Source organism: Chelonia mydas, chromosome 1 (assembly GCF_015237465.2).
Source record: "Chelonia mydas isolate rCheMyd1 chromosome 1, rCheMyd1.pri.v2, whole genome shotgun sequence".
NCBI classification, from domain to species: domain Eukaryota; kingdom Metazoa; phylum Chordata; order Testudines; family Cheloniidae; genus Chelonia; species Chelonia mydas.
This window is the reverse complement of record NC_057849.1, coordinates 154,493,643-154,520,834: the sequence shown is the minus strand read 5'-3', so window position 1 is coordinate 154,520,834 and position 27,192 is coordinate 154,493,643. Positions and strand designations below refer to the sequence as shown.

The 27,192-nt window shown below is 46.9% G+C and overlaps 1 protein-coding gene and 1 long non-coding RNA gene across 2 annotated transcripts in view; one reads left to right on the top strand and one right to left on the bottom strand.

Moving 5' to 3' along the window:
- Nucleotides 1–27,192, bottom strand: part of LOC119565228 — a 35,942-nt gene that overhangs the window by 166 nt on the left and 8,584 nt on the right. The window contains exon 2 of the long non-coding RNA XR_005223870.1: nucleotides 22,355–22,543. This is a non-coding gene — a long non-coding RNA (uncharacterized LOC119565228). The remainder of the gene's footprint in view (nucleotides 1–22,354; nucleotides 22,544–27,192) is intronic.
- On the top strand, nucleotides 21,308–25,531 carry CRYAA (crystallin alpha A). Its single transcript, XM_007064432.3, has 3 exons — nucleotides 21,308–22,002; nucleotides 23,164–23,286; nucleotides 24,533–25,531. The coding sequence occupies exons 1-3, from the start codon at nucleotides 21,814–21,816 to the stop codon at nucleotides 24,740–24,742; spliced, it is 522 nt and encodes a 173-aa protein (XP_007064494.1). The 5' UTR covers nucleotides 21,308–21,813; the 3' UTR covers nucleotides 24,743–25,531.

Sequence of the window (27,192 nt, the reverse complement as noted above, 5' to 3'; positions counted from 1 at the left end):
CTCCTTTTCTCCCCCATCCAAACTGCTTTCCTAAGGATTAGTCTTTACTAGAATGTCATGGGAATTTCCCCCTGGTTTGTTTCTAGACTAGAAGAGGTTTAAGGTCACAACAGCAAAAGGGCCTTTTAGCAGTGTTCAGTTATTGAGCAGATGTATTGATGTAGGCTGGTTAAAAGCTGATATTGACTTGCACATGCTTTGCAATCAAGGCAAACTTATGCAGCTGTCACTTCTCTTCAATGGAGCAGGTTTTGTGCAGCTAGACATCAGCACTTGTGCAGTCTATCTGAAGGACAAAAGAAAGTCTTTCTGGTCCCTCCATTATTTCCCTCTGATTTACATCCCCCATCTGTCAATCTGTCCCTAATTATCCCTCTGTTTGTTGGACTCTTTAACCTAGAGTCCCACCTGCACCTTGGACCTCTGGGCAGAATGGAGGGGGGAGCATAAAGGAGCTGGCTCTGACTCTTTGATTCTGAGACCAGTTCCATTCTAATCCCAGGGTAGATTAGAGTGGCCTAGGGGCAGCCCTAAAACATATCAGATGGCTGTGGCCCCCAAAGATCTCTCCAATAGCTACAAATGGCTAGAGTGCAATAATGCTTTGACAATGCACCCCCCACCCTCCCACATGCTCCCATGCCTGATGCTACAGCGGTGAGTGTCAGGAGTTAGCTATGCCAACTGGGGACTCCTGCACATTGGTGCAAAGGGAGTAGAACACATTAGAGAACATGGACCATTAGCTCATCTTCAGGCTATGGACACTATTACTCTTCAAGCTGAAAGATGCTCAGGAGGCAAACTTCAGATTTGGATTTTGCACATCCCAGAGTCCAGAGGTTTCACAATTTGGTTTGGCTCATTTCTTATCAGGATGGGGTTTGTGTGTACAGTCTGGATCTGGATCCAGGCTTGGACTGAGAGGGGAGGATTGGATTCCCAGCAGGCCTAGTAGGTAGGTAAAATGTAGGTAAGAAGACTGGAGATTTTCTGAGGTAAAAGAAATTCTTTTCAGGTGACTGAAAATCTGCCTTTAAGATCCCAGCCAGACAGGAGATAGCCCCAGTGTCCTCCAGGATTTGCAGAATCTTCCTTGTCTGTGCCACGGTTTGCTCTGAGTGCTTCTCAAAAGGGAAAGCCCTCCCCGTGCTAGTGCACTGCCATAATCCATGAGAAGCTACATGAAATGTGTGTGGAGCACATTGTGATTTCAGCTGAAGACTGCACATCACGCCTGATGTGCTGTGTGCACACTGGAAAAATTGCCTGCCCAGCAGTTTGTGGCAATCAGAAAAGAAAGGAGGTGCCACGTGAGGTCTGCAATCCTGTGTTTGGAGCAGGCTTGTCAAAAGCCTTGCAACAACATTCACAGCAGAAGATAGCAATTACAGGGCCGTTTTTTCAGGGCAATTTCTCTTTTCTTCTACATGAAGAAACTTACTGCATAGCATTTAAAAGGCTGTGATTTTATTTGCACATGCTGGCCTCTTTCTGAATTTTCCCAGGCTCTGGGAATCACCTTGGGAAAATGAGAGCCCAGATTTCATTGTGCTGTTCTTGTTTTCTTGGGAGGGTGCTAAACTTCTTTCATGCTTTAAAAAATTACAGTGTGCATTCCCGCTGTTGGTTGTTCATTCATTCAGGTAATCTGTATCTGCATAGCCCTGCACTAAACATGACATTATGGGTCGGAGCTTGCACTTGGGTAAGCTGGCGTTGTTCCACAACGGAGAGAAAGTGATTTACAACCAGCTGAAAATGTCACCCGTTACGATCTGCATTACACTGTGAATAAACCTGATGCATTCTGACGGTTACCAAAACCGGAGACTGAAGTAGGGCAAGAGGGATGGAGCAGGCAGAGCGCACAGGAGTGGACGTCAGTGGTGGAAAGCGAGTTTTGCGAAGGGCTATGGAGGAGGAGAGTGAAGATATTTGTTGCATTGGCAGCAGGTGCCATTTTGCAGAACATTTCCTTTGCAATGTACCCTTTCCATTCCATGGAGTGCCTGCTGGCTCCTGTACTATGGGGCAGGGTGACACCAGTCAGGCGTCACTACATGTTGGTCATTCCTGTATACAATTTTGTCATGGCCTCTCTGCTTTTTCTCCTTTTCAAGCTAACGAGCACCAAACTCTAGTTTTTCATCAGGTAAGGCCAGCCGTACGTACATTGGCTACACACACTGCCATGCACCAGATCTTCAGTTAGCTGAGCTAAGTCTGTTTACACTAGTTCAGGATTTGGCCTGGTCTGCCTATAATGAATGTAACACTCTTCTACGGATTCTGATTTAGTGAATGTAATGATCTTCTTACTGATTATTCCTGTGTTTACTGTCTTCCTGTCTCACTCCCATTTCTGTGTTTGAACCACTGTCTTGTGTACTCCAGGTAAGCTTTCTGAGGCAGAGACACTGGGCCACACTCACTGGTTTGCTCTGTGATGCAAAGCAGCCATAAAACCAGAGTGCAAAGCAGGTGGTGTGGACTGATGCATCTGGCCCTGTGTGTTTTTAATGTGCTTCATATAATGCCGTATACAGGGCCAGTCTCAGCATTTTGTAAGATGGCCTGTGAAACATCCACACCCCTGAGCAAAGCAGTTAAGCTGACCTAACCCCCAGTGCAAACAGTGCTATGTTGGCAGAAGAATTCTTCCATTGACCTAGCTACCACTTCTCAGGGAGGTGGATTAATTATGGTGACAGAAGAACCCCTCCCATCGCATTAGTGAGTGCCTACACTGAAGCAGTACAGTGGCGCAGCTGCACTGCTGTAGCATTTCAAGTGTAGACAAGCCTCCAGTCTCTTCCTCAAACCCATCTTGGAGGTCACCTTGCTTCCAAACCATTGCTGACTTGCAGATCCACCTGTGGTGAAATAATTCATCTCTGACTTGCCAGCGGTTAATTCACTGCCAGTTCACCTGTGATTAAGCAATTTCTCACACTCTCTGGGGGTAGGGAGAATTAAACAATTCTCACAATAGCATTCATACTTAGCATGTATTTAGCACTTTACCTTTCCCCCCAAGGCTCTGCACAAACAATCTGATGCAGACTCAAGAGTGATTGAACAATTCAGTGCAGCATTACCACAGTTACAGTGCACCTCTGATTGCCTCTCCCCCCCATCCTCTGCTCTAAGGACCCTCCTTCTATAGTACCTCCTCTTCCTCGCCCAAGTCCCCTTTTGCAGTCCCCCAAATCATCACAGACTCACTAGTGAACATCTTTGTTCACTGCCTCTCCTTGCCCCATAACATCTACAACATCTTTTCATTCCCTCTCCTCCCTCTGAACCCCAGAAAAAGCCATTCTCCCTCACTGCCCCCTCCCGCAGCCGCTGCTTCTCCCAAACACCATATTTAGCCCCATCTGCCTGACGACTCTTCTCTACTGCCTATTGCTCTGCTTGAGAACATAAGAATGGCCGTACTGGGTCAGACCAAAGGTCCATCTAGCCCAGTATCCTGTCTTCCGACAGTGGCCAATGCCAGGTGCCCCAGAGAGAATGAACAGAACAGGTAATCATCAAGTGATCCATCCCCTGTCACCCATTCCCAGCTTCTAGCAAATAGAGACTCTGGACAACATCCCTGCCCATCCTGGCTAACAGCCATTGATGGACCTATCCTCCATGAATTTATCTAGTTCTTTTTTGAACCCTGTTATAGTCTTGGCCTTCACAACATCCTCTGGCAAGGAATTCCACAGGTTGACTGTGCGTTGTGTGAAAAAATACTTCCTTTTGTATGTTTTAAACCTGCTGCCTATTCATTTCATCCATTGCAGCCCCCCACCACAATCATGCTCTTCCCATTATGCCCACATCCCCCCTCCAACTCTCCAGAGCAGGGGTGGGCAAACTACGGCCCCGGGGGCCACATCTGGTCCTCCAGACTTTTTAATCTGGCCCTAGAGCTCCCGCCAGGAAGCGGGGTCTGGGGCTTGTCCCGCTCTGGTGTTCCAGCCGGGGAGCAGGGTCAGGGTCTTGCCCCACTCTGCACAGCTCCCAGAAGCAGTGGCATGTCCCCCCTTCTGGCCCCTATACATAGGGGTAGCCAAGGGGCTCTGCACCCTGCCCCAAGCGCTGCCCCCAGAGCTCCCATTGGCTGGGAACCGCAGCCAATGGGAGCTGCAGGGGTGGCACCTGTGGACAAGGCAGCACGCAGAGCTGCCTGGTCGCACCTCTGTGTAGGAGCCAGAGGGGGGACTTGCCACTGTTTCTGGGAGCTGCTTGAGGTAAGCACTGCCCAGAACCTGCCCACCGACCCTCTCCTGTGCCCCAGCCCCGATTCCCCCTCCCGCCCTCGGTCCCAGCCTGGAGCACCCTCCTGCACTCCCAACCCCACATCACCAGCCCCACCCCAGAGCCCGCACCCCCGGCCAGAACCCTCCGGAACCCCAACCCACAATTTCATGAGCATTCATGGCCTGCCATACAATTTTCATATCCAGATGTGGCCCTTGGGCCAAAAAGTTTGCCCACTCCTGCTCCAGAGGAACATAGGTGCAGATCCTGCTCTGTGCAGGAAAGAGCACTGACTCTAACTGTACAGGGACAGCGCATGCAGAATCTGTCAGTCCCAGAAGGGGTCAGAAGAGCATTGTTGATTTGTCTGTTTTTAAATACAAGAACCGTGCAGTCGCTTTATAAAAGGGCTCTTTGATACGGCCTAAAACCAAACTTTTTTTTTGGGTAGAGATTCACACACAAAACAAATAATAAAAAAAAAAATAAAATAAAAGCACAACATTGTTTGTGTGGGGGTACAGGGTGACCTGGGAGTTAAAGTGAGTTAAACTACCCAGACAGGTATGCCAGTTTCCTTCAGTATTTTCTTTAAAAAAAGTTCTCTGGCCTCAAACTAACATTTCCTTGAGGAAAGGAAGATTTTACAAAGCAAAGAGAGGAGCCCCAAAAGTTCTTATACATGAAAGCCTGCTTGCAAGCCAATGGAGCTCTAAGCCGCAGTGCCATGCTATTGCATGAGAGGCAGTGATCCAGAGGAAAGGGCACTGGACAGAGAGTAGGAGAATGGGCTTATAGTTCTAACACTGCCTCTGGCCTGCTGAGGGACCCTTAACAACATGCTTCCCCTGGCTGTTTCCCCAGTGAAATGGGGATAATGATACTGACTTTCTTTATGCAGTGTTTTGAGATCTGGGGATTGCGAGAGTTAGGTATTACTGTTATTTAAACCACCATAAAATTCCAAACATGCTTCTGCTTTAATTCTCCTGTTCTCTCAGTCTTGCTCTGCTACGTTCCTGATGTACTCTCTAGCTTGCAATGCTGCAAGCTGAGGTGCGGAGAGCATCTCATTCATTACGTAAACCCATTGATGAAAACATTAAGTGCATTGTGCTGCTGAAACTTGCTGAGCTTGTTTGAATAAATGCCAGGGATTAACAGTGTGTAAATTCACCAGTGGTTCAACAACAATGACATTATGCACCCCAAACACTGATGGGATTTGTTCAGTGTTCAGGACATGAGCTCTGAGGTGGAAAAAAGGGATTGCTAGTAATTTTTTAAGCCTCTTTGGCTGCACTGAGGCAGACTGTTGACATTATATAAATTCTTTAGATTAAAAAAAAAATGGTCTTTGTCTGAGGAGAGCTGATATTTAGCTTTTCCAATGTACAGCTGAACTGTGAAGTGGTTTGAAAATAGACAGATAGGTGTACAATAAAAATAACCCCATGCATTTAAAATAAGGAGGAAGTGGATCAAGGAGTGGAAATCTCTCTGATGCTAAGGGCCAGGAATCAAGCACAGGGCATGACCCTAACTCAAGGGATTTTCCAACCTTTTCTCAGATCCTCAAAGGTAGTTAGGCTTCTAACTTCCTATGATTTCATTAGAGAGATGAGAGGCTGAGGTAATATATTTCATTGTAATATATTTCATTGGACCAAACTTCTGTCTAATAAAAGATATTACCTCATGCCCCTTGCCTCTCTAATATCCTGGGACCAACACAGCTACAATAACACTGCGTACAACATTGATATCATTGCAAGTTAAGAGCCTAAATACCTTTGTGATCTGGGCCTCAGGTCTGGTCTACGCCTAAAAATTAGACCAACCTAGCTACATTGCCACTGTAGATGCAGCTAGGTTGATGGAAGAATTATTCCATTGACCTAGCCACTGCCTCTCAGAGAGGTGGATTACCTACATCGACAGAAAAAACCCTTCCGTCGATGTAGGAAGCACCTACAGTACAGTGCTACAGCAGCATGCTGTAGCTGTGACACTAGTCATTGTAGTGTAGATGCGGCCTCAGTAACTTCCCAACCAATCTTCCCACAGTCCTACCTTTATGGAGTAAAATCAACTGTGAATAAAATTTTGTTACATGTGGCCCTTTTCCTATGATATAAGAGCTGATAGTGCACCAAGCAGAACGGTGGGAGGCAAAGAGGGAGATGCTTGACTTTGCTATCCCACAGGTCTCTAGTGATCTGTATCACTGTGCGGGAAGCCCAGGATCAATTTCCTGTCCTGTAGTTCCTCCAAGCCATCAGGGCTAGAGAGTGCAATAGAGGCAGAGGTCCAGATTCTCAAAGGTATTTAGCCAAGAGCCTCGGCTTGCTCTGCAGTGACCTCTGTAGCTGATTAAGTAGTGGGGTTGATAGATTCCAAAGAATCCCCCTTCCCAGCTGAAAGGTTGGTGATTGCAAGGCAAAGCCTTGTAGGGAGAATTCAGGTGGGGAGGTGTGTTTGAATTTGTAGCGTGCTGTGGGGGACATTGAGATCTCTCTTACAAAGAAATGGAAACCAATTTAATAAAAATTGGACCTTAATGTTATGCTCTTAAATCTATATTTAAGCATCTAAGGGTATGTCTACACTATGAAATTATGTCGATTTTATAGAAGTCGATTTTTAGAAATCAATTTCATACAGTTGATTGTGTATGTCCCCACTAAGCGCATTAAGTCGGCAGAGTGTGTCCTCTACACCATGGCTAGCATCGCCTTACGGAGCGGTGCACTGTGGGTACCTATCCTACAGTTCCCGCAGTCTCTGCTGCCCATTGGAATTCTGGGTTAAGCTCCAAATGCCTGATGGGGCAAAAACATTGTCGCGGGTGGTTTTGGGTACATGTTGTCAGTTGCCCCTCCCTCCGTGAAAGCAATGGCAGACAATCGTTTCACGCCTTTTTTCCTGGGTTACCCGTGCAGATGCCATCCATGGCAAATATGGAGCCCGCTGCTGTTGTTGTGAGCATTGTAAACACCTCGTGCATTGTCCTGGAGTATGTGCAGAACCAGGCTAAGAGACGCCAGCACAAGGATGATTGTGAAGAGGACATGGACACAGACGTTCCTGAAAGCACGGGCTGTGACAATTGGGACATCATGGTGGCAGTGGGGCTGGTTGATACAGTGGAATGCTGATTCTGGGCCCAGCAAACAAGCACAGACTAGTGGGACTGCATAGTGTTGCAGGTATGGGATGATTCACAGTGGCTGCAAAACTTTTGCATGCAAGGCCATTTCCCTTGAACTTTGTGAGTTGCTTTCCCCCGCCCTAAAGCACATGAATACCAAGATGAGAGCTGCCCTGACAGTTGAGAAGCAAGTGGCAATAGCCCTGTGGAAGCTTGCAATGCCTGACTGCTACCAGTCAGTTGGGAATCAGTTTGGAGTGGGCAAGTCTACTGTGGGGACTGCTGTGATCCAAGTAGTCAATGGAATCACTTACGTTCTGCTATCAAGGGTAGTGACTCTGGGAAATGGGCCGGTCACACTGGATGGCTTTGCTGCAATAGAGTTCCCTAACTGTGGTGGGGCAATAGACGGAACGCATATCCCTATCTTGGCACTGGACCACTTTGCCAACCAGTACGTAAACCGCAAGGGGTACTTCTCAATGGTGCTGCAAGCACTGGTGGATCACAAGGGACGTTTCACCGACATCAACGTGGGATGTCCGGGAAAGGTGCATGACGCTCGCATCTTTAGGAACTCCAGGCTGTTTGAGTAGTTGCAAGAAGGGACTCACTTCCCAGACCAGAAAATTACCATTGGGGATGTTGAAATACCAATAGTTATCCTTGGGGACCCACCCTATCCCTTGCTCCCATGGCTCATGAGACCCTACACAGGCAGCCTGGACAGTAGTAAGGAGCAGTTCAACTATAGGCTGAGCAAGTGCAGACTGGTGATAGAATGTGCCTTTGGACATTTAAAAGCTCGCTGGTGCTGTTTGTTGACTAGGTTAGACCTCTGCGCAACCAACTTTCCCATTGTTATTGCTGCTTGCTGTGTGCTCCATAATATCTGTGAGAGTACGGGGGAGACATTTATGGCGGGGTGGGAGGTTGAGGCAAATCACCTGGCGGCCGATTTTGAGCAACCAGACCCCAGGGGGATTAGCACAGCTAGGCACGCTGCACATCAGAGAGGCTTTGACAACCAGTTTCATGACTGGCCAGGCTACGGTGTGACAGTTGTGTGTGTTTCTTCTTGCTGCAAAACCGCGCCCTTTGTTGATTTTAATTCCCTGTAAGCCAACCACCCTCCCCGCTTCGATCACAGCTGGCAAAGGAAATAAAAGGAGGACTTGTGGCACCTTAGAGACTAACAAATTTATTTGAGCATAAGCTTTTGTGAGCTACAGCTCACTTCATCCGTCACTATTGTTTTGAAACCATGCATTATTTCTTTATTAATTAAAAAAAAAAAGTGAGATAACTGACAAGGTAGCCCGGGTGGGGTGGGGTGTGGGAGGAGGAAAGGACAAGGCCACATTGCTTATTGTAGCCACACTACAAAACTGTTTGAATGACAGCCTTCTGTTGCTTGGGCCATCCTCTGGAGTGGAGTGGCTGGGTGCCTGGAGCCTCCTCCCCTCCCCCCCGTTCTTGGGCGTCTGGGTGAGGAGGATATGGAACTTGGGGAGGAGGGCAGTCGGTTATACAATGGATGCAGCGGGGGGCTGTGCTCTTGTTGGCTTTCCTGAAGCTCCAACAAAAGCTTCATCATGTCTGTTTGCTCCCCCATTAGCCTCAGCATTGCCTTCTGCCTCTGCTCTTTGCACTCACTTAATGCTTTCCTGGCCTCTGCCACGCTGTGCCCTATCAGTGCGGGAGGACTGCATGAGCTCAGAAAACATGTCATCGCGAGTGCGTTTTTTTCATCTTCTAATCTGCGATAACCTCAGGAACAGAGATGATAGGGGGAGCATAGAAACATTTGCACCTGGGGGAGATAAAAAGGGAGAGTAAAATTTAAGATGATACATTTCTGAGAACAAAAGGGAGACTCTTTCACAGTGAATAAGCAATTCAGAGCACACAGCACATGTGCTTTAGCTACAAGGTCGCATTTTGCCTTTTATATTGAGCGCCTGCCGATATGGTGACACATTACAAACGGGTGGGCAACAGAATTCGGTTTCCAGGCAGCCATGGTAAGCCTTTTGGTATGTGGGGTTGGCTTCTTATACCTTCATAACATGTGGGAATGGTTTCAAACTGCAGCGCCATCCTTTCCCATAGCAAGCAATGCCGGTTGGGTTTCACATTTAAAAGGAGGGGCTGTGGTTTTTGGGTGGATGTGCAGCACACACCTCCTCTCACCCCACCTCGTGGCTATTCTCTGGGATGATCCCTTTACCCCTTCCCCCCGCCACGTGGCTACTCTCCGAGATGATCTCTTTTTGCCAAGCGCAAACAACCCAGCATGAACGGGGTCCTTTTACTGTTCCCATACAAAAATTCCCCTGTTTCAACCAGGTGACCATGAATGATATCACTCTCCTGAGTCTAACACAGAAAGGTAAAGACCGAATGTTGCTTGAATGCGACCAAAACCCAGGACCATTCGCTGCCATGCTTTGTGCTGAAATGATTCCAACTACTTGCTACTGGCTTGATGTGGTAAAGTGTCCTACCGTGGAGGACGAAATAAGGCAGCCCTCCCCAGAAACTTTCTGCAAAGGCTTTCAGAGTATCTCCAGGAGAGCTTCATGGAGATGTCCCTGGAGGATTCCCACTCCATCCCCAGACACGTTAACAGACTTTTCCAGTAGCTGTACTGGCCGCGAATGCATCCCAATTCTTCAGGGCAAATCAAACATGAAACACTATTGCTTTTAAACCCTGTACTGTAGTTACAAATGTGCACTCACCAGAGCTGCCTTCTCCGGCTTCAGGGTCGGGGATCCCGCCTTGGGAGGGTATTGGCTCCAGGGTGATGAAAGGGTCCTGGCTGCCGGGGAGAACGGATTCACCGCTTCCCTGCTGCGTTCTCCTCCTCCTCCACAAAATCGTCCTCCCTGTTACGTGAGACTCCCTGCTTTCAGGTGTCCACGGACAGTGGTGGGGTAGTGGTAGGGTCCCCCCCCCAGAATGGCATGCAGCTGATCATAGAAGCGGCATGTATGGGGCTCTGACCCGGAGTGACCGTTTGCCTCCTTTGTCTTTTGGTAGGCTTGCCTGAGCTCCTTGACTTTCATGTGGCACTGCTGTGTGTCCCTGTTGTAACATCTCTCCACCATGCCCTGTGTGATTTTGGCCTATATATTAGCATTTCTTCTTTTTGATCGGAGTTCAGCCTGCACAGAGTCTTCTCCCTGTACAGCAATCAGATCCAGTGTCTCCCTTTCGGTCCATGCTGGAGCTCGTTTGCAATTCTAGGGGGACTGCATGGTCACCTGTGCTGCTGAGCTCGCCACGCTGACCAAACAGAAAATGAAATTCAAAATTTCCCGGGGCTTTTCCTGTGTACCTGGCTAGCTCATCGGAGTTCAAAGTGCTGTCCAGAGCGGTCACATTGGAGCACTTTGGGATAGCTCCCGGAGGCCAATACCGTCGAATTGCGTCTGCACTACCCCAAATTCGACCCAGAAAGGTTGATTTTAGCGCTACTCCCCTCGCTGGGGAGGAGTACAGAAGTCGATTTAAAGAGCCCTTTAGGTTGACAGAATGGGGTTGGTTGTGTAGACGCATTCATTTTAAAATCGACCTAACGTGGCTAAATTCGACTTAACCCCGTAGTATAGACCAGGGCTAAGTAAGCGGCCTCACTTTCAAAGGTGCTGAGCACCCAGCAGCTCCTGCTGACTTCTTTCCTCGGATGGGCTGGGGTTTCTATTTGCCTGCAACAAGTAACACTTGTTGGTCCTGTGAAAGTGATCAAAACGCATGCCTGCAATCCCTTCCTCCTATGATCACATTAATGCTTCCCTGCCCACCTTTATTCTTGTAACTGTGGAGCATGACTTCTGATAATATGCCCATGGAAAAAGTGCTTTGTAGGGAGGCACTGGAATTCAACATTGAGTGGAAATTGTTACCTGTTATTGCCTTTCTTGATATTTAAAGGTGGCAGGAAGATGAGTGTTGCTATTATTTCATCGTCTCTCATTACAGTGGCCACTTCAACTCTATGAGTGTCCCAGAACAGCTATGGCAACAGGCCTGTTAGATCCACAGTGGTGAAAAGGCTCACAGACTTTCAGTCCAGGAATGAGAAGAACTGTTCCTGGATGTGAACAAGGACTCTGACTACACAGACAAGGTTTGAAGAGCACAAAACAAGGCTCATGTTTCAGAGACAGGACAGCTTGGGGCAAGAGGACAGGGAAACAATGCAGGAAACTCTTTCCCTAATGAAAGAGAAATATGATGGAGGACAAACACTTCCAGAGGGAAATGTTTAGCAAACACTTAAGGACTCCAAAAGAATGACAATAGTGTTTATGCAACTGGCTCCTGCAGCTATGTCTGCCCCCTGCATAATATCACTGTTTATGGCCTTGAGTCAGGACAGCATTTTAAGGGAACGGCGAACCGTGGCCACTGGGAGCTGCGAGCGACCGTACCTGCAGATGCTCAGGTAAACAAAGTGTTTTGCAGCCCACCAGGGGCTTACCCTGAACAAGCCGTGAACCAAGTTTGGGAACCCCTGAACTAGTGTAATTGCCAACAGTTAAAAATTACCACACAGCCCTTTCTAAGCAAGCCCCTTTATTTTTAAGGTGAAACCATTATAGAGAAAACACAATAAAAAACAGTAAAAGAAACTACACACTAATCCAAGAAGGGCTCGGTAGGTTTTAGTCCTTCAAACCCCACCAAGGGGGTTTTCTGTGGTTATAAGTTCTTAGCAGCTGTTAGCTCAGAACAAGCACCCCCATGAATCTGTGACTCCTTCCATTATACATAGGGCCCTACCAAATTCACAGGCCATTTTGGTCAATTTCACAGTCACAGGATTTTAAAAATCATCAGTCTTATGGTTTCAGAGGTTTACATCTGAAATTTCATGGTGTTGTAACCGTGGGGGTCCAAACCCAAAAGATCATGGGTGGGGGCTATTGTAAGGGGGTAGTGGGATTGTCACCTTTACTTCTGTGCTGCTGCTGGTGGGGGCACTGCCTTCAGAGCTGGGCAGGGAGCGGGCCTTGCCTCCCAGTCAGGCTCTCTCAGGAAAAAGCAGCTCTGTCCTGCTCCCCGCCCAGCTGCCAGGGAGAGCAGCCAAAGGTGCTGGGAGTTGCGGGGAGGAGGCGCAGGGAGAGAAGGACAGAGCCACTCTCTCTCTTCGCCTCCAACAAGCCAATCTGGGGGGTGGGGAGGGGGCACTTGATTCCCCCTCTTCGTGTTGCCTGTGCTTCTCCTTGAAGTTTCCCAGGAAATCCACTTCACGTGTATTGTCCAAAAAGTTCAGGCTTGTCTGCCATATTGTTCAGTATAAACCTTTGATCATCCAGGCCCACAATAATACATCACCTTTGTGTTTAATACACTGGACTCTAAGCATACTTAACCTCAATAAGGTTTTTCAAGGATATTGCAGGAAATTGCCGTAGCTGTCTCCTCTCTCCACTTCCGTTGGTGACAAGCTTGTCTCTCTCTCACCAAGAGAAGTTGGTCCAATTAGAGATATTACCTCACCCACCTCATCTCTCTAATATCCTGGAACGGACACGGCTACAACTACACCACAAACATCTCCCCACTAAAGAAGTGGGGGTAACTAGGGGACGTGACTGGCATTCTAGGGAAACCTACTGACTTATTTTCTGGACAGGTTTATTCCACGGATGGCCTTTCATAATTTCACATTTCAGCTATTCACATGATAAACATTCTTGCTAGCAAGCCAGCCGACATCCTTCAACAATCCGTACAGAGTCATTTCACCACTAGCCCATATAATTTCTCTCTTTAGAATCTATGGGGCTCTTGCCTACCCTTTCTTACCCTTGCCACCCCGAAACCTTTGGGTGTAAACTTGAACCCTGGCCTTCCCACTCCCACATGGCTTCTAGGGAGTGTGTCTAGTGTCCCTTTGTCCCTGAAGGGGTTGGCTGCCGCAGCAATGGGTGGAGGTCCCCCCCCCCCCAAAAAAAAAAATATTTCACATAACAGTTCTTTGGGCCAAGAGAAAAAGCTGTTAGGGCTGCCTCGCTGTGCAGTGGCTCACAACCATGTACTGCTTTTAACAGCAGAGGACAGCAGGTGGGCAAGGGAGATTCCTCAAACCTCCCCCACAGCCAAATTCCTTTCTGTGCCCCACCCCTTTGGAGGCTGGGGTCTGGGTACTCCAGTGGCCTAACTTTAGCTTTTCGGTGGTGGGGGAGAAGGGGAGGAGTATCGATCCCTCACCTCACTGGGGTGGCCTTTTGTTCCCCACACAGAGTCAAGGTGAGTGTCCTTCCTGTCTGTCATCCTCCTCACTCACATGTATTTGTCTGTATACTGTGGGATGGTAACTTGATTCCTTTGGGTATTGGCGGGGGTGACATGACCTCCCTCCTCCCTGTCTGCTACTTCATTTGCTTTTTGGCTAAGGCAGTCCATTGCAGGCCTGGGAGCTAACTGAGGGGAGTCTGATTGACCCCTTCTGCTTTTAAAGTCATCATATCATTCCCTACCTCAAAGAATATGGACTATCTGACAATATCTCTACAACCAGCCCCAGACACCTTCCTGAGGCTATATAGAACTCTGTGCTGATTGGTAGAGGGAAGGCTTTTACACCCGGAACTATAACCAGCTGCCTCACAGCCATTGCCTGACATTCCACTCCAGCTCAAAACTGTCAGAAGGAACACAGGAATCAGACTGAGATGCATTTGATTATCCTTTAGGATAATATGTCTATTGTCCTTTGTTGTCTGCATGTTAACTTGTTTTTTTGCTATCACAGATAGCCTGAAACCATTTCTTAAAAAGGAAAGCTTTGTGTAATTTGCACAACTGTTCTTTCATTTCAAAAGTATAACAGTTCACTTCTCCATAAACTCCTGCACCAAAACTACTAAACAAGGTCTATACAAATACATAAAAATTTGGAGGAGGAAAAGGAAAAGGGAGGAAAAGTCAGCTAGGTTCTGGGAGAGGAGGAGGAGGAGGAAGTATTGGGGATGCAGCTGTAACATTTAGAAAAGTCTGGCCTTCTGGGATGGTAAAGGCAAGTGTGTGAAGTGACACACACTTTACGGTACCTTCTTACTAGGGTAACCCTTCTGCCAAGTCAAGTGGAACTTGGCAGCAACAAGGGTTGGGTTCATTATCTAGGGGTTCCTCTTAACAATATGACACAGAACTGGCTAAAGCCTCCACCCAGTAATCTGGGAAAACATAACACTAACCCAGGTGTCTCTAAGAGGCAATACTTTCCCACTTGTAAGCACTGAGTCTGTGTATAACAAAAGATAAGCTTTTATTAAAAGGGAAAGGGAACCACACGTACATTTGGGAAAACACAACAACCACATTCAAAAGCATGTAACCATAGGCAAACGCGACCCCACAGTGCGTTGGGCAGTGTCCTTTGCCTGTTTCCCACCTTGCAGTGGGAAAGTCTGAAGAACGAATGTCCCTTTATCACATCACTCTCCACTCCCTCCACTACACCCCACTCACAGCTGGCTGTCCTTGATTAGTGAAGACTCAGAGGTGCATTCACAGGGGTTCACCTCCCACCCAAGAAAGGAGGGGGGACGTTGAGCAATGTCTGTGTGGTTGCTGTGCACCTCTACAACTGGCTGTTTGCCACGGCCTCTGCTGCCACTGGTCACACGCTGCTGCGGTTGGACGCTCACTGCCACTTCTGCAATGCCATGTTCTGAGGTTTCACTGCTTAATCCAGGTCTTTAGTGATGTCAGCTTTTCCTGATTTCACTGGGTAGCAGGAAACCTCACTGCCAGTACCGCCTCTGCATTGTCTTTCATTTAACCACTGTCCCTACACCAGGTCTAAGGCATAGCCCCTAGATCTGCTTATCAGTGGCCCAGCTCTGGTCATCACTGAATAGAAAAAATGACTCTCCGTTGAGCCTAATCAGCTCTGTCCTTAAACACTGGGGAGGGGAAAGTAAAATGGTGCCTAGGATTCTTTCAGCAGAGTCCACACCACCAAGTAGAAACACCTATCCCCAACCCCTCTCATTTCCACTGGGAGATGGCATCCCTATCCCTGCTTAGCGAGTGAGGTTCATTTTAGAGTGACCCCCTCAATCAGGGCAAGCAAAGTACAGTTCTGCTGCCCTTTACTCACACAGTAAATATAACAACATTTCATTACCTCTGCACTCAATACTAAAGGGATTTGTAACCCAACACCAGCCAAAAGTGATCATTTTAGAAAAGCAGCTCCACCATGTTGTGCATCTAGACTTTTCTCCCAGCTCATCACTAGATGTCAGGGGAGAGCTCATTCAGACCCTGCTTACGTTAGAAAAGATCTAAAACTAAAAAAAAAAAAAAAAAAAAAAGGTCTGGTTGAGGACTATGTTTTGGATTGGTTCCAATATTTTACAAAACAGGCTAGGTCTTCACTGCAAATAAAGGGAGCATTTTTGCAATGAGATAGCTATCTTGCTGTAAACTCATAGTGGACAGACAAGGCACTGTTGTTTTAACCCTGATGCAGATAGTGGAGGTCAGCTCCAGGTGGGGCTAGAGGGTTGGCTTGGGCTAGCTACATTTACAGCAACTCAGTGTAAGAACAAAAAGAAAAGGAGTACTTGTGGCAGCTTAGAGACTAACCAATTTATTTGAGCATGAGCTTTCGTGAGCTACATCCTTTTCTTTTTGCGAATACAGACTAACACGGCTGTTACTCTGAAACCTGTCAGTGTAAGAAACCACACTTCTTTCTGCAATGAAGATGAAGCTTAACTCTTTATATGAGCACCCACAAATCTCATTGATTTCACTTAGGGTATGTCTACACTACGGAAGTAGGTCGAATTTATAGAAGTCGGTTTTTTAGAAATCAGTTTTATATATTCAAGTGTGTGTGTCCCCACAGAAAATGCTCTAAGTGCATTAAGTGCATTAACTCGGCGGAGTGCTTCCACAGTACCGAGGCTAGAGTCGACTTCCGGAGCGTGGCACTGTGGGTAGCTATCCCACAGTTCCCGCAGTCTCCGCTGCCCATTGGAATTCTGGGTTGAGATCCCAATGCCTGATGGGGCTAAAATATTGTCGTGGGTGGTTCTGGGTACATATCGTCAGGCCCCCGTTCCCTCCCTCTCTCCGTGAAAGCAAGGGCAAACAATCGTTTCGCGCCTTTTTTCCTGAGTTACCTGTGCAGACGCCATACCACGGCAAGCATGGAGCCCGCTCAGCTCACTGTCACCGTATGTCTCCTGGGTGCTGGCAGACGCGGTACTGCATTGCTACACAGTAGCAGCAACCCCTTGCCTTGTGGCAGCAGACGGTACAGTACGACTGGTAGCCGTCATCGTCATGTCCGAGGTGCTCCTGGCCACGTCGGCCAGGAGTGCCTGGGCAGACATGGGCGCAGGGACTAAATTTGGAGTGACTTGACCAGGTCATTCTCTTTAGTCCTGCAGTCAGTCCTATTGAACTGTCTTATGGTGAGCAGGCAGGCGATACGGATTGCTAGCAGTCCTATTGTATCATCTTCTGCCGGGCAGCCATGAGATGTGGATGGCATGCAGTCCTTCTGCACCGTCTGCTGCCAGCCAAAGATGTAAAAGATAGATGGAGTGGATCAAAACAAGAAATAGACCAGATTTGTTTTGTACTCATTTGCTCCCCCCAACCCCCCCGTCTAGGGGACTCATTCCTCTAGGTCACACTGCAGTCACTCACAGACAAGGTGCAGCGAGGTAAATCTAGCCATGTATCAATCAGAGGCCAGGCTAACCTCCTTGTTCCAATAAGAACAATTACTTAGGTGCACCATTTCTTATTGGAACCCTCCGTGAAGTCCTGCCTGAAATACTCCTTGATGTAAAGCCACCCCCTTTGTTGATTTTAGCTCCCTGAAGCCAACCCTGTAAGACATGTCGTCAGTCGCCCCTCCCTCCGTCAGAGCAACGGCAGACAATCGTTCCGCGCCTTTTTTCTGTGCGGATGCCATACCAAGGCAAGCATGGAGGCCGCTCAGCTCACTTTGGCAATTAGGAGCACATTAAACACCACACGCATTATCCAGCAGTATATGCAGCACCAGAACCTGGCAGAGTGATACCGGGTGAGGAGGCGACGTCAGCGCGGTCGCGTGAGTGATCAGGACATGGACACAGATTTCTCTGAAAGCATGGGCCCTGCCAATGCATGCATCATGGTGCTAATGGGGCAGGTTCATGCTGTGGAACGCCGATTCTGGGCTCGGGAAACAAGCACAGACTGGTGGGACCGCATAGTGTTGCAGGTCTGGGACGATTCCCAGTGGCTGCGAAACTTTCACATGCGTAAGGGCACTTTCATGGAACTTTGTGACTTGCTTTCCCCTGCCCTGAAGCGCATGAATACCAAGATGAGAGCAGCCCTCACAGTTGAGAAGCGAGTGGCGATAGCCCTGTGGAAGCTTGCAACGCCAGACAGCTACCGGTCAGTCGGGAATCAATTTGAAGTGGGCAAATCTACTGTGGGGGCTGCTGTGATGCAAGTAGCCCACGCAATCAAAGACCTGCTGATATCAAGGGTAGTGACCCTGGGAAATTTGCAGGTCATAGTGGATGGCTTTGCTGCAATGGGATTCCCTAACTGTGGTGGGGCCATAGACGGAACCCATATCCCTATCTTGGCACCGGAGCACCAAGCCGGCGAGTACCTAAACCGCAAGGGGTACTTTTCAATAGTGCTGCAAGCTCTGGTGGATCACAAGGGACGTTTCATCAACATCAACGTGGGATGGCCGGAAAAGGTAATGACGCTCGCATCTTCAGGAACTCTGGTCTGTTTCAAAAGCTGTAGGAAGGGACTTTATTCCCAGACCAGAAAATAACTGTTGGGGACGTTGAAATGCCTATATGTATCCTTGGGGACCCATCCTACCCCTTAATGCCATGGCTCATGAAGCTGTACACAGGCAGCCTGGACAGTAGTCAGGAGCTGTTCAACTACAGGCTGAGCAAGTGCAGAATGGTGGTAGAATGTGCATTTGGACGTTTAAAGGCACGCTGGCGCAGTTTACTGACTCGGTTAGACCTCAGCGAAACCAATATTCCCACTGTTATTACTGCTTGCTGTGTGCTCCACAATATCTGTGAGAGTAAGGGGGAGACGTTTATGGCGGGGTGGGAGGTTGAGGCAAATCGCCTGGCTGCTGGTTACTCGCAGCCAGACACCAGGGCGGTTAGAAGAGCACAGGAGGGCGCGGTACGCATCAGAGAAACTTTGAAAACCAGTTTAATGACTGGCCAGGCTACGGTGTGAAAGTTCTCTTTGTTTGTCCTTGATGAAACCCCCCGCCCCTTGGTTCACTCTACTTCCCTGCAAGCTAACCACCCTCCTCTCCTCCCTTCGATCATTGCTTGCAGAGGCAATAAAGTCATTGTAGCTTCACATTCATGCATTCTTTATTCATTCATCACACAAATAGGGGGACGACTACCAAGGTAGCCCAGGAGGGGTGGTGGAGGAGGGAAGGAAAATGCCACACAGCAATTTAAAAGTTTACAACTTTAAAATTTATTGAATGCCAGCCTTCTTTTTTTTTTGAGCAATCCTCTGTGGTGGAGTGGCTGGTTGGCCGGTGGCCCCCTCACCGCGTTCTTGGGCGTCTGGGTGTGGAGGCTATGGAACTTGGGGAGGAGGGCGGTTGGTTTCACAGGGGCTGTAGTGGCAGTCTGTGCACCAGCTGCCTTTGCTGCAGCTCAACCATACACTGGAGCATACTGGTTTGGTCCTCCAGCAGCCTCAGCATTGAATCCTGCCTCCTCTCATCATGCTGCCGCCACATTTGAGCTTCAGCCCTGTCTTCATCCCGCCACTTACTCTCTTCAGCCCGCCACCTCTCCTCCCGGTCATTTTGTGCTTTCCTGCACTCTGACATTATTTGCCTCCACGCATTCATCTGTGCTCTGTCAGTGTGGGAGGGCTGCATGAGCTCAGAGAACATTTCATCACGAGTGCGTTTTTTTTTCTTTCTAATCTTCACTAGCCTCTGGGAAGGAGAAGATCCTGTGATCCTTGAAACACATGCAGCTGGTGGAGAAAAAAAAAGGGACAGCGGTATTTAAAAAGACACATTTTATAAAACAGTGGCTACACTCTTTCAGGGTAAACCTTGCTGTTAACATTACATACATAGCACATGTGCTTTCGTTACAAGGTCGCATTTTGCCTCCCCCCACCACGTGGCTACCCCCTCAAGCCTCTCCCCTCCCCGTGGCTAACAGCGGGGAACATTTCTGTTCAGCCGCAGGCAAACAGCTCAGCAGGAACGGGCTCCTCTGAGTGTCCCCTGAAGAAAAGCACCCTATTTCAACCAGGAGACCATGAATGATATCTCACTCTCCTGAGGATAACACAGAGAGATAAAGAACGGATGTTGTTTGAACGCCAGCAAACATACACTGCAATGCTTTGTTGTACAATGATTCCCGAGTACGTGTTACTGGCCTGGAGTGGTAAAGTGTCCTACCATGAAGGACGCAATAAGGCTGCCCTCCCCAGAAACCTTTTGCAAAGACTTTGGGAGTACATCCAGGAGAGCCGCAAATGCCAGGGCAAAGTAATCCTTTCACGTGCTTGCTTTTAAATCATGTATAGTATTTTAAAAGGTACACTCACCGGAGGTCCCTTCTCCGCCTGCCGGGTCCAGGAGGCAGCCTTGGGTGGGTTCGGTGGGTACTGGCTCCAGGTCCAGGGTGAGAAACAGTTCCTGGCTGTCGGGAAAACTGGTTTCTCCGCTTGCTTGCTGTGAGCTATCTACAACCTCATCATCATCATCATCATCTTCTTCGTCCCCAAAACCTGCTTCCGTGTTGCCTCCATCTCCATTGAAGGAGTCAAACAACACGGCTGGGGTAGTGGTGGCTGAAACCCCTAAAATGGCATGCAGCTCATCATAGAAGCGGCATGTTTGGGGCTCTGACCCGGAGCGGCCATTCGCCCCTCTGGTTTTCTGGTAGGCTTGCCTCAGCTCCTTAAGTTTCATGCGGCACTGCTTCGGATCCCTGTTATGGCCTCTGTCCTTCATGCTCTGGGAGATTTTGACAAAGGTTTTGGCATTTTGAAAACTGGAACGGAGTTCTGATAGCACGGATTCCTCTCCTCATACAGCGATCAGATCCCGTACCTCCCGTTCAGTCCATGCTGGAGCTCTTTTGCAATTCTGGGACTCCATCATAGTCATCTCTGCTGATGAGCTCTGCATGGTCACCTGCGGCTTGCCACACTGGCCAAACAGGAAATGAGATTCAAGAGTTCGCAGTTCTTTTCCTGTCTACCTGGCCAGTGCATCTGAGTTGAGAGTGCTGTCCAGAGCGGTCACAATGGAGCACTCTGGGATAGCTCCCGGAGGCCAATACCGTCGAATTGTGCCACAGTACCCCAAATTCGACCCGGCAAGGCCGATTTAAGCGCTAATCCACTTGTCAGGGGTGGAGTACAGAAATCGATTTTAAGAGCCCTTTAAGTCGAAATAAAGGGCTTCATCGTGTGGACGGGTGCAGGTTTACATCGATTTAATGCTGCTAAATTCGACCTAAAGTCCTAGTGTAGACCAGGGCTTAGTAGGTGATACACTGCCTGAAGGCGCTGCTTCACTCTGCCACTGGTGAAGTATGTAACCTGAATTAGACTAAAGTTTACAACCCTCAGGAGACTGCACTACTGTGTGCCAAAGGCACAGATTAGGAGGGACTGAGGTGCACAAATGCCCTCAAAGATTAAAATGTTCTGTCCTGCAAACAGTCTAATTTAATACCACAAGGCTCCTTAGAAATGTGTGCACCCTAAATAAAGAAACAAAACGAAAGAAAAATGTTCACAATTATCCAACCAGTTCTCATATTGAATACACACACCAATACCCATAAAGCTAATGGCAAAAAACAAGTCCCGCTGAATACACATAAGGGATGTCTACTCTGGGAGTTGGGAAGTATGATTGCAGCATGTGTAGGTATACCTGAGCTGGCTCTGATCTAGCTAGATCAAAGCTAGCTAGAGTAACTATAGACACCTTTAGAAAATTTCCACTAGAAATTCAATTTAAAAGTCCTGATTGAATTGCTTGTCTAAGTTCAGGGTTACAGCCTGTTTTCTCTCTGGGTAGAGGTAGCCCCAGATAGCATAGCATACTGGAGAGTAGCTACTGTCCACAGATATCTGGCACTGATTCTAACCAGACTGTCATTCTCAGGTCAGTCTCTGCATTTCTGCTGACCAGTTTGCCTTCATCATGAGATCATGTCTTTCCAGAGAAATCCCACTAATGCGTTTATTCTGTGAAAGTAGTATATAAAGAGGGAGGCTTTCTGAGTCTCCACTGTGCAGTCCAGCAAAGACATCACTGTCCCCAGAGACTGCACTGTCTTCTCTCTACCGTCGAACTTGCAGCAGCAGAAAACATGGACATTACCATCCAGCACCCCTGGTTCAAACGAGCTCTTGGACCCTTATTTCCAAGCCGTTTGTTTGACCAGTATTTTGGAGAGGGTCTTTTCGATTATGATCTCCTGCCTTTGTTCTCTTCCACCATCAGCCCTTATTACAGGCACTCTCTCTTCCGCACCATTCTGGAATCAGGCATTTCAGAGGTAAGACTCCTTTACTGAATACCATTTACCTCTGTTGCCAGTTCATTAATAGTAACAACCACCTGCTACTTTCCTTGATTCAATTAGACTATGTAATTTAGCTCTGATGTGAACAGGTGCAGGAAAACTAGCAGGTTTCCTGCAAGATACTAAGCCCACCTGACCATCACAGAAAATTATCACAGGAAATCTTAGCAAAGGAAATAATTTTTTCCCTTTAAGAAAAAGATTTGACCTATAGTATTTTTACAATACTATAAAAAGATTACTTTAAGACCCTGACAGCAGTTTGCCATGTGCTGGGGAAAAAACAAAGCTTCCTCTGTTACATGAACATTCATATTAAGCTTACTTTTGTTGGGGATGGGACTCCAGGTATAAATTCAATCTTGAGCATGAACAATCTCCTTTCTTTTCTTTTTTTCACCATCTCATGACTTCTGTGTTATAATCCCACAGTGGAAATCCCAAGAAGAGTCCTCCAAAGACTATATGCAAAATGAACATTTTGTATGTTGGGCTGTATTCAAAACAGTCGGATCTGAAATGTCAAAGCGAGCGCAGATGTTTGTTCTTTCTGCATTCTACTAACCTTCCTGAGGTTTCCTCCAAAAATCTACCAGAAGCCCAGCAGAGCTAGAGCTGCAAGAACTTTATTAGACTTACAAGCCAGGCCACAAAACTGCAGATCACACTTTCTTCCTGAATCCATGCAGCTTAACAGAGAAAGTGTGGTTTAAAAGACAGAGTAAAAAGCAAAGGTGCGAGCTTAACAAAATAGGTGAAGCTACATAACTGATATAATTTCACCGCTAGCTGCTGAGCACAACCCAAATGTCCAATAAATCTCTAATGATAGATTCTGAAAAATAATCGAGTGATAGAGTGACACAATGAGAGCAGTGTGAAGGGATGCAAACTCAAGGAGCAATAAGGATGTCTTAGAATTCTACCAATCTTGCAATTTCAGGGCCTTAGCCAAAGCGCATTTACATTAATGGAGAACTCTATTGACTTCAGTGGGCTTTGGATCAGGCCCATAACCATTCTCTAGCCTTCTTAAATCACTTCTGAGACAATCATGCTCAGGATGAGACTGAGAACTACTTTGTTTTTAAATCAACAAATTATTGTTTTATTTTATTACTATATTAATTGCAGGTGAGGTCTGACCGGGAAAAGTTTACAATCTTCCTGGATGTAAAACACTTCTCTCCTGAAGATCTGAGTGTGAAGATTATGGATGACTTTGTGGAAATCCATGGCAAGCACAATGAGAGACAGGTAAGCATAAAAAGCATGCAACTTTGGAGGGGAATTATCCTGCTCTTTTCTCTTTCTGACTTTAAGGTGTTCCATATATATGTTATATAAGTTAATTGTAGAGCTGGGTGAATTTCCTACCAATATTTGCTTATGTATAAATTGGGGAAGTACAACTGGGAAGGATACTGTTCTCTACTTTTTCCAGAATTATTTTTCAAAGGTTAAACCTAAATTCACTAAATGTAGGTTCCCGGCTCTGGCAAAAATCAAACTGGATTTCTTATAATAATGAGAAAATGTCTCTGTTGTTTATTTTCAATCATCAAGCTCCATAACAGTCAGATGACAATGTGCACTGTTCAGTAATAATGTCTGACTAGAAAAAGAATGTTATTTGAAGCTGTCAAAGAATGACTGAGTTTCCATAATCCAGGATTACTTGTGGAAAGCTGAGTTTTCATATGCTTGGTTGGAGGAGTAGAGCAAAACAGACAAAACCAAAAGAACAAAGGGCCTAAGGCTTGCAAACTGACCAAATATGACATGGAAATTCAAGCAAGGATTGAAATGTGAATAATAATAACACCAGTGGCGGGAGAGAGGAGGGGGCACAAACTCTTCTTATCCATGAAGACACTTGTTGGGAAAACAAAACTTCAGAGCCCAAGCAGTATTTGTTTTATATATATATATATATTTCAGACTACTTTACCATAAAGGGAGAAAAAAGACACTTTAATGTCAATCTTTCTTTTTATTTCTCATTCTTTCAGCCAACAGCATCAGAGGAGCCAGGATTACAGCCTCTTGTTCCATTCAATGATGTTTCCAACATTCTGAAATATAGGCATTCATTTTCAGAGCGCTGAGCACCTACAGCTTCAACTGAAAAAAATGGGAGCTGCAGGTGCTCAGCACTGCTGACAGTCATGCCCAGCATCGTGTGGTAAGGGCCAAATTCTGCTCTGATTGACACACTTTGTAGCTCAGTTGGCCTGAGTGTTATTGCACAGGATATCAGCCAAGGCAGGATTTGTCCCTAATAAATTGTAGTGTAGAATAAAATGCATATACATTCATAGCTGTGCCTGAGACCGTGATCTCATTCTGAGCCAAATGTGGCTTTGAAATAACTGTTTGGAATTCAGTGTAAACATGGAGTCACACTCCGGTGATGTAGATTAAAACATGCTATGGGGTGTGCCTAAAGTCACACCAGGCACTGTTTCTGACCGCGCCATCTGTTCCCTCTGTCTGTTGTCAGGACGACTATGGCTACATTTCCCGTGAATTCCACCGCAGATACCGCCTGCCTTCCAACGTGGACCAATCTGCCATCACCTGCTCCCTGTCTGCTGATGGCATGCTGACTTTCTCTGGCCCCAAAGTCCAGTCCAACATGGACACCAGCTACAGCGAGAGACCCATTCCTGTATCCCGAGAGGAGAAGCCTGCCTCGGCTCCTTCTTCCTAGGCTGATCCTGCTGATGAAGCATCCAGGCATCTGTCACCGTTCGCAGGCCTCATTCACAGAGTCATTACATAGGTATCAGTGAATATCTAGATGGGGTTATTTTTTGTTTTAAATTTTTCTTGGATGACTGAGGGGCTGGGTGAGCAGCTAGTGGACTTTGAAGCTTAAGCCTAAACATTATGATGTCAGGTGACATGAAACAAGTGTGCTGCCAAACTGATGTATTTGCTGAAAAGGTCTTTAAACTGTACAGGATTTGGTAACATCTACCAAATATGAATAAGTGCACAACTAACATTAGCTCCCAACACACCCTTCATTAGCACAAGCCTTGTGCGGTGAAAAGCCCGGCAGACCTGCTCTAGCCTAAAGAAATTAAAATCAGAGCTAAGCTGATTACTGTGGAAAAAACCCAGAGAGACTGTGCACTTGCAATGAATGTGCCATGAGTTTCTTAGGACAAAAGCGAGAACAACAGTGTGTAATGTTTCGGAATTGCAACATTTTTTTCAGCAAAGTCTTTAAGTGTATCTGTTTACACCACTGCAGTGTCATCTTCCTTTAGTGCCAACTGATGCAAGGACAAGCATGTCTTTCCAATGTCTCTGTAGACCCTTTGGGGGGGTCCATCATTGTGCTGAGGCTTCAAATCCCTACCGAGCTCTTCCCAGCCTGCATGTAGCATACCATCTTTCTTAATCTTGCTGTAATTCTAATATAGCTCCAACTGTTCTAATGATATCTGACACACAATCTGAGAACTCAGTCAGTGGCAGTCAATAAAGAAAATGTGAAACAAGCAATTGGCATTTTGTTTATTTATTTCCTTCCAAGGTCTTCGTAGTTAAAATGTCACACACTGGTTCTACCTCTGCTCAGAATACATGTTCACTCCAAACAGAAATATCAACAAAAGACCAGTTCTTACACTCTCCTGTTTTTCTCTGTTAAAACCCCCAGATTTTTATTTCAGTTGCCTCAATAGAGACGACAGTGAAGACCTTTTTTATGTAATAAAATATAGTGGATAACATTCCAAAGCTTTGATTAACTATTGTTGTGAGCACACATAGATACATTGCCTGTTAACTCTCCCCACAATTAAAACGCATTAGCTCAGCTGTTCTCCAATCAGCATGCATATACCGCTAGTGGGATGCGGGCTGCAATCAGTTGGGATGTGTTGGTTTTTTTTAAAGTACAGTGTCAGGATAAAAATCTATTATAACTGCTAAGTATTAAAATCACAAATTTAGTGCACCAAGTACTTTGAGTTTTAGATGTGATACACTGGGTCTGAAAGTCTGAGATCTGCAGCACCAGGTGAACCTTTATAGTAGAAAAATCAGGAACGGATTTGCTCATATACTATATAGGGATAGTCCCTCCTAACTAGGGACAGTAGATGTCAAGAGTCTACTTAGATATTAGACCTATTAATGCTTGGTGGTAATATTAAAAGATCTATACACAACAAAGCAGATTCAAGAGCACATCAAGCGCACGGTCCTCTGGGAAGATCATCCTTCTATTCCAGGGGTTCTCTAACTTCATTGCCTCATGACCCCCTTCTGACAACAACAATTACTACATGACCCCAGGACGGGGATCGAAGTGTGAGCCTGCCCAAGCCCAGCTGCCCAGGTTGGGGGGCCAAAGCCAACACCTGAGCCCCACTCCTCTGGGTGTGGGGGGGGGGGCAAAGCTGAAGCCTAAGGGCTTCCCTATAACCCTGGGCCCCACTGCCCAGGACTGAAGCTCTCGGGCTTGGGCTTTGGCCCTGGACCCCAGCAAGTCTAACGCCAGCTCTGATGACCCCATTAAAATGGGGTCATGACGCACTTCGGTGTCCTGACCCACTGTTTGAGAACCGCTGTTCTATTCCTACAAAGGAAGTGGCAGAGCACTTCAAAAAGAGTGCTAGCTCAGGATCAGCCTTTGCCCTGCAGAAACACCCACCAGCCTCTTCCTCTCTACTGTGGTTCACTTGGTAACCAAACAATTGATCTCTCTTTTGGTATGTGTAAGATTAACCTTAAAATGCAACATAGATTCATAGATTCATAGATACTAAGGTCAGAAGGGACCATTATGATCATCTAGTCTGACCTCCTGCACAATGCAGGCCACAGAATCTCACCCACCCACTCCTGCAAAAAAACCTCTCACCTGTGTCTGACTATTGAAGTCCTCAAATCGTGGTTTAAAGACTTCAAGGAGCAGAGAATCCTCCAGCAAGTGACCTGTGCCCCATGCTACAGAGGAAGGCGAAAAACCTCCAGGGCCTCTTCCAATCTGCCCTGGAGGAAAATTCCTTCCCGACCCCAAATATGGCGATCAGCTAAACCCTGAGCATATGGGCAAGATTCATCAGTCAGATACTACAGAAAATTCTTTCCTGGGTAACTCAGATCCCATCCCATCTAATATCGCATCACAGGCCATTGGGC

Coding starts and splice junctions, on each gene's coding strand:
- CRYAA (XM_007064432.3), top strand. CDS start 21,814: ATGGACATTACCATCCAGCACCCCTGGTTCAAACGAGCTCTTGGACCC. Junction 22,003..23,163: donor TGGAATCAGGCATTTCAGAG/GTAAGACTCCTT, acceptor TATTAATTGCAG/GTGAGGTCTGACCGGGAAAA. Junction 23,287..24,532: donor GCAAGCACAATGAGAGACAG/GTAAGCATAAAA, acceptor GTCTGTTGTCAG/GACGACTATGGCTACATTTC.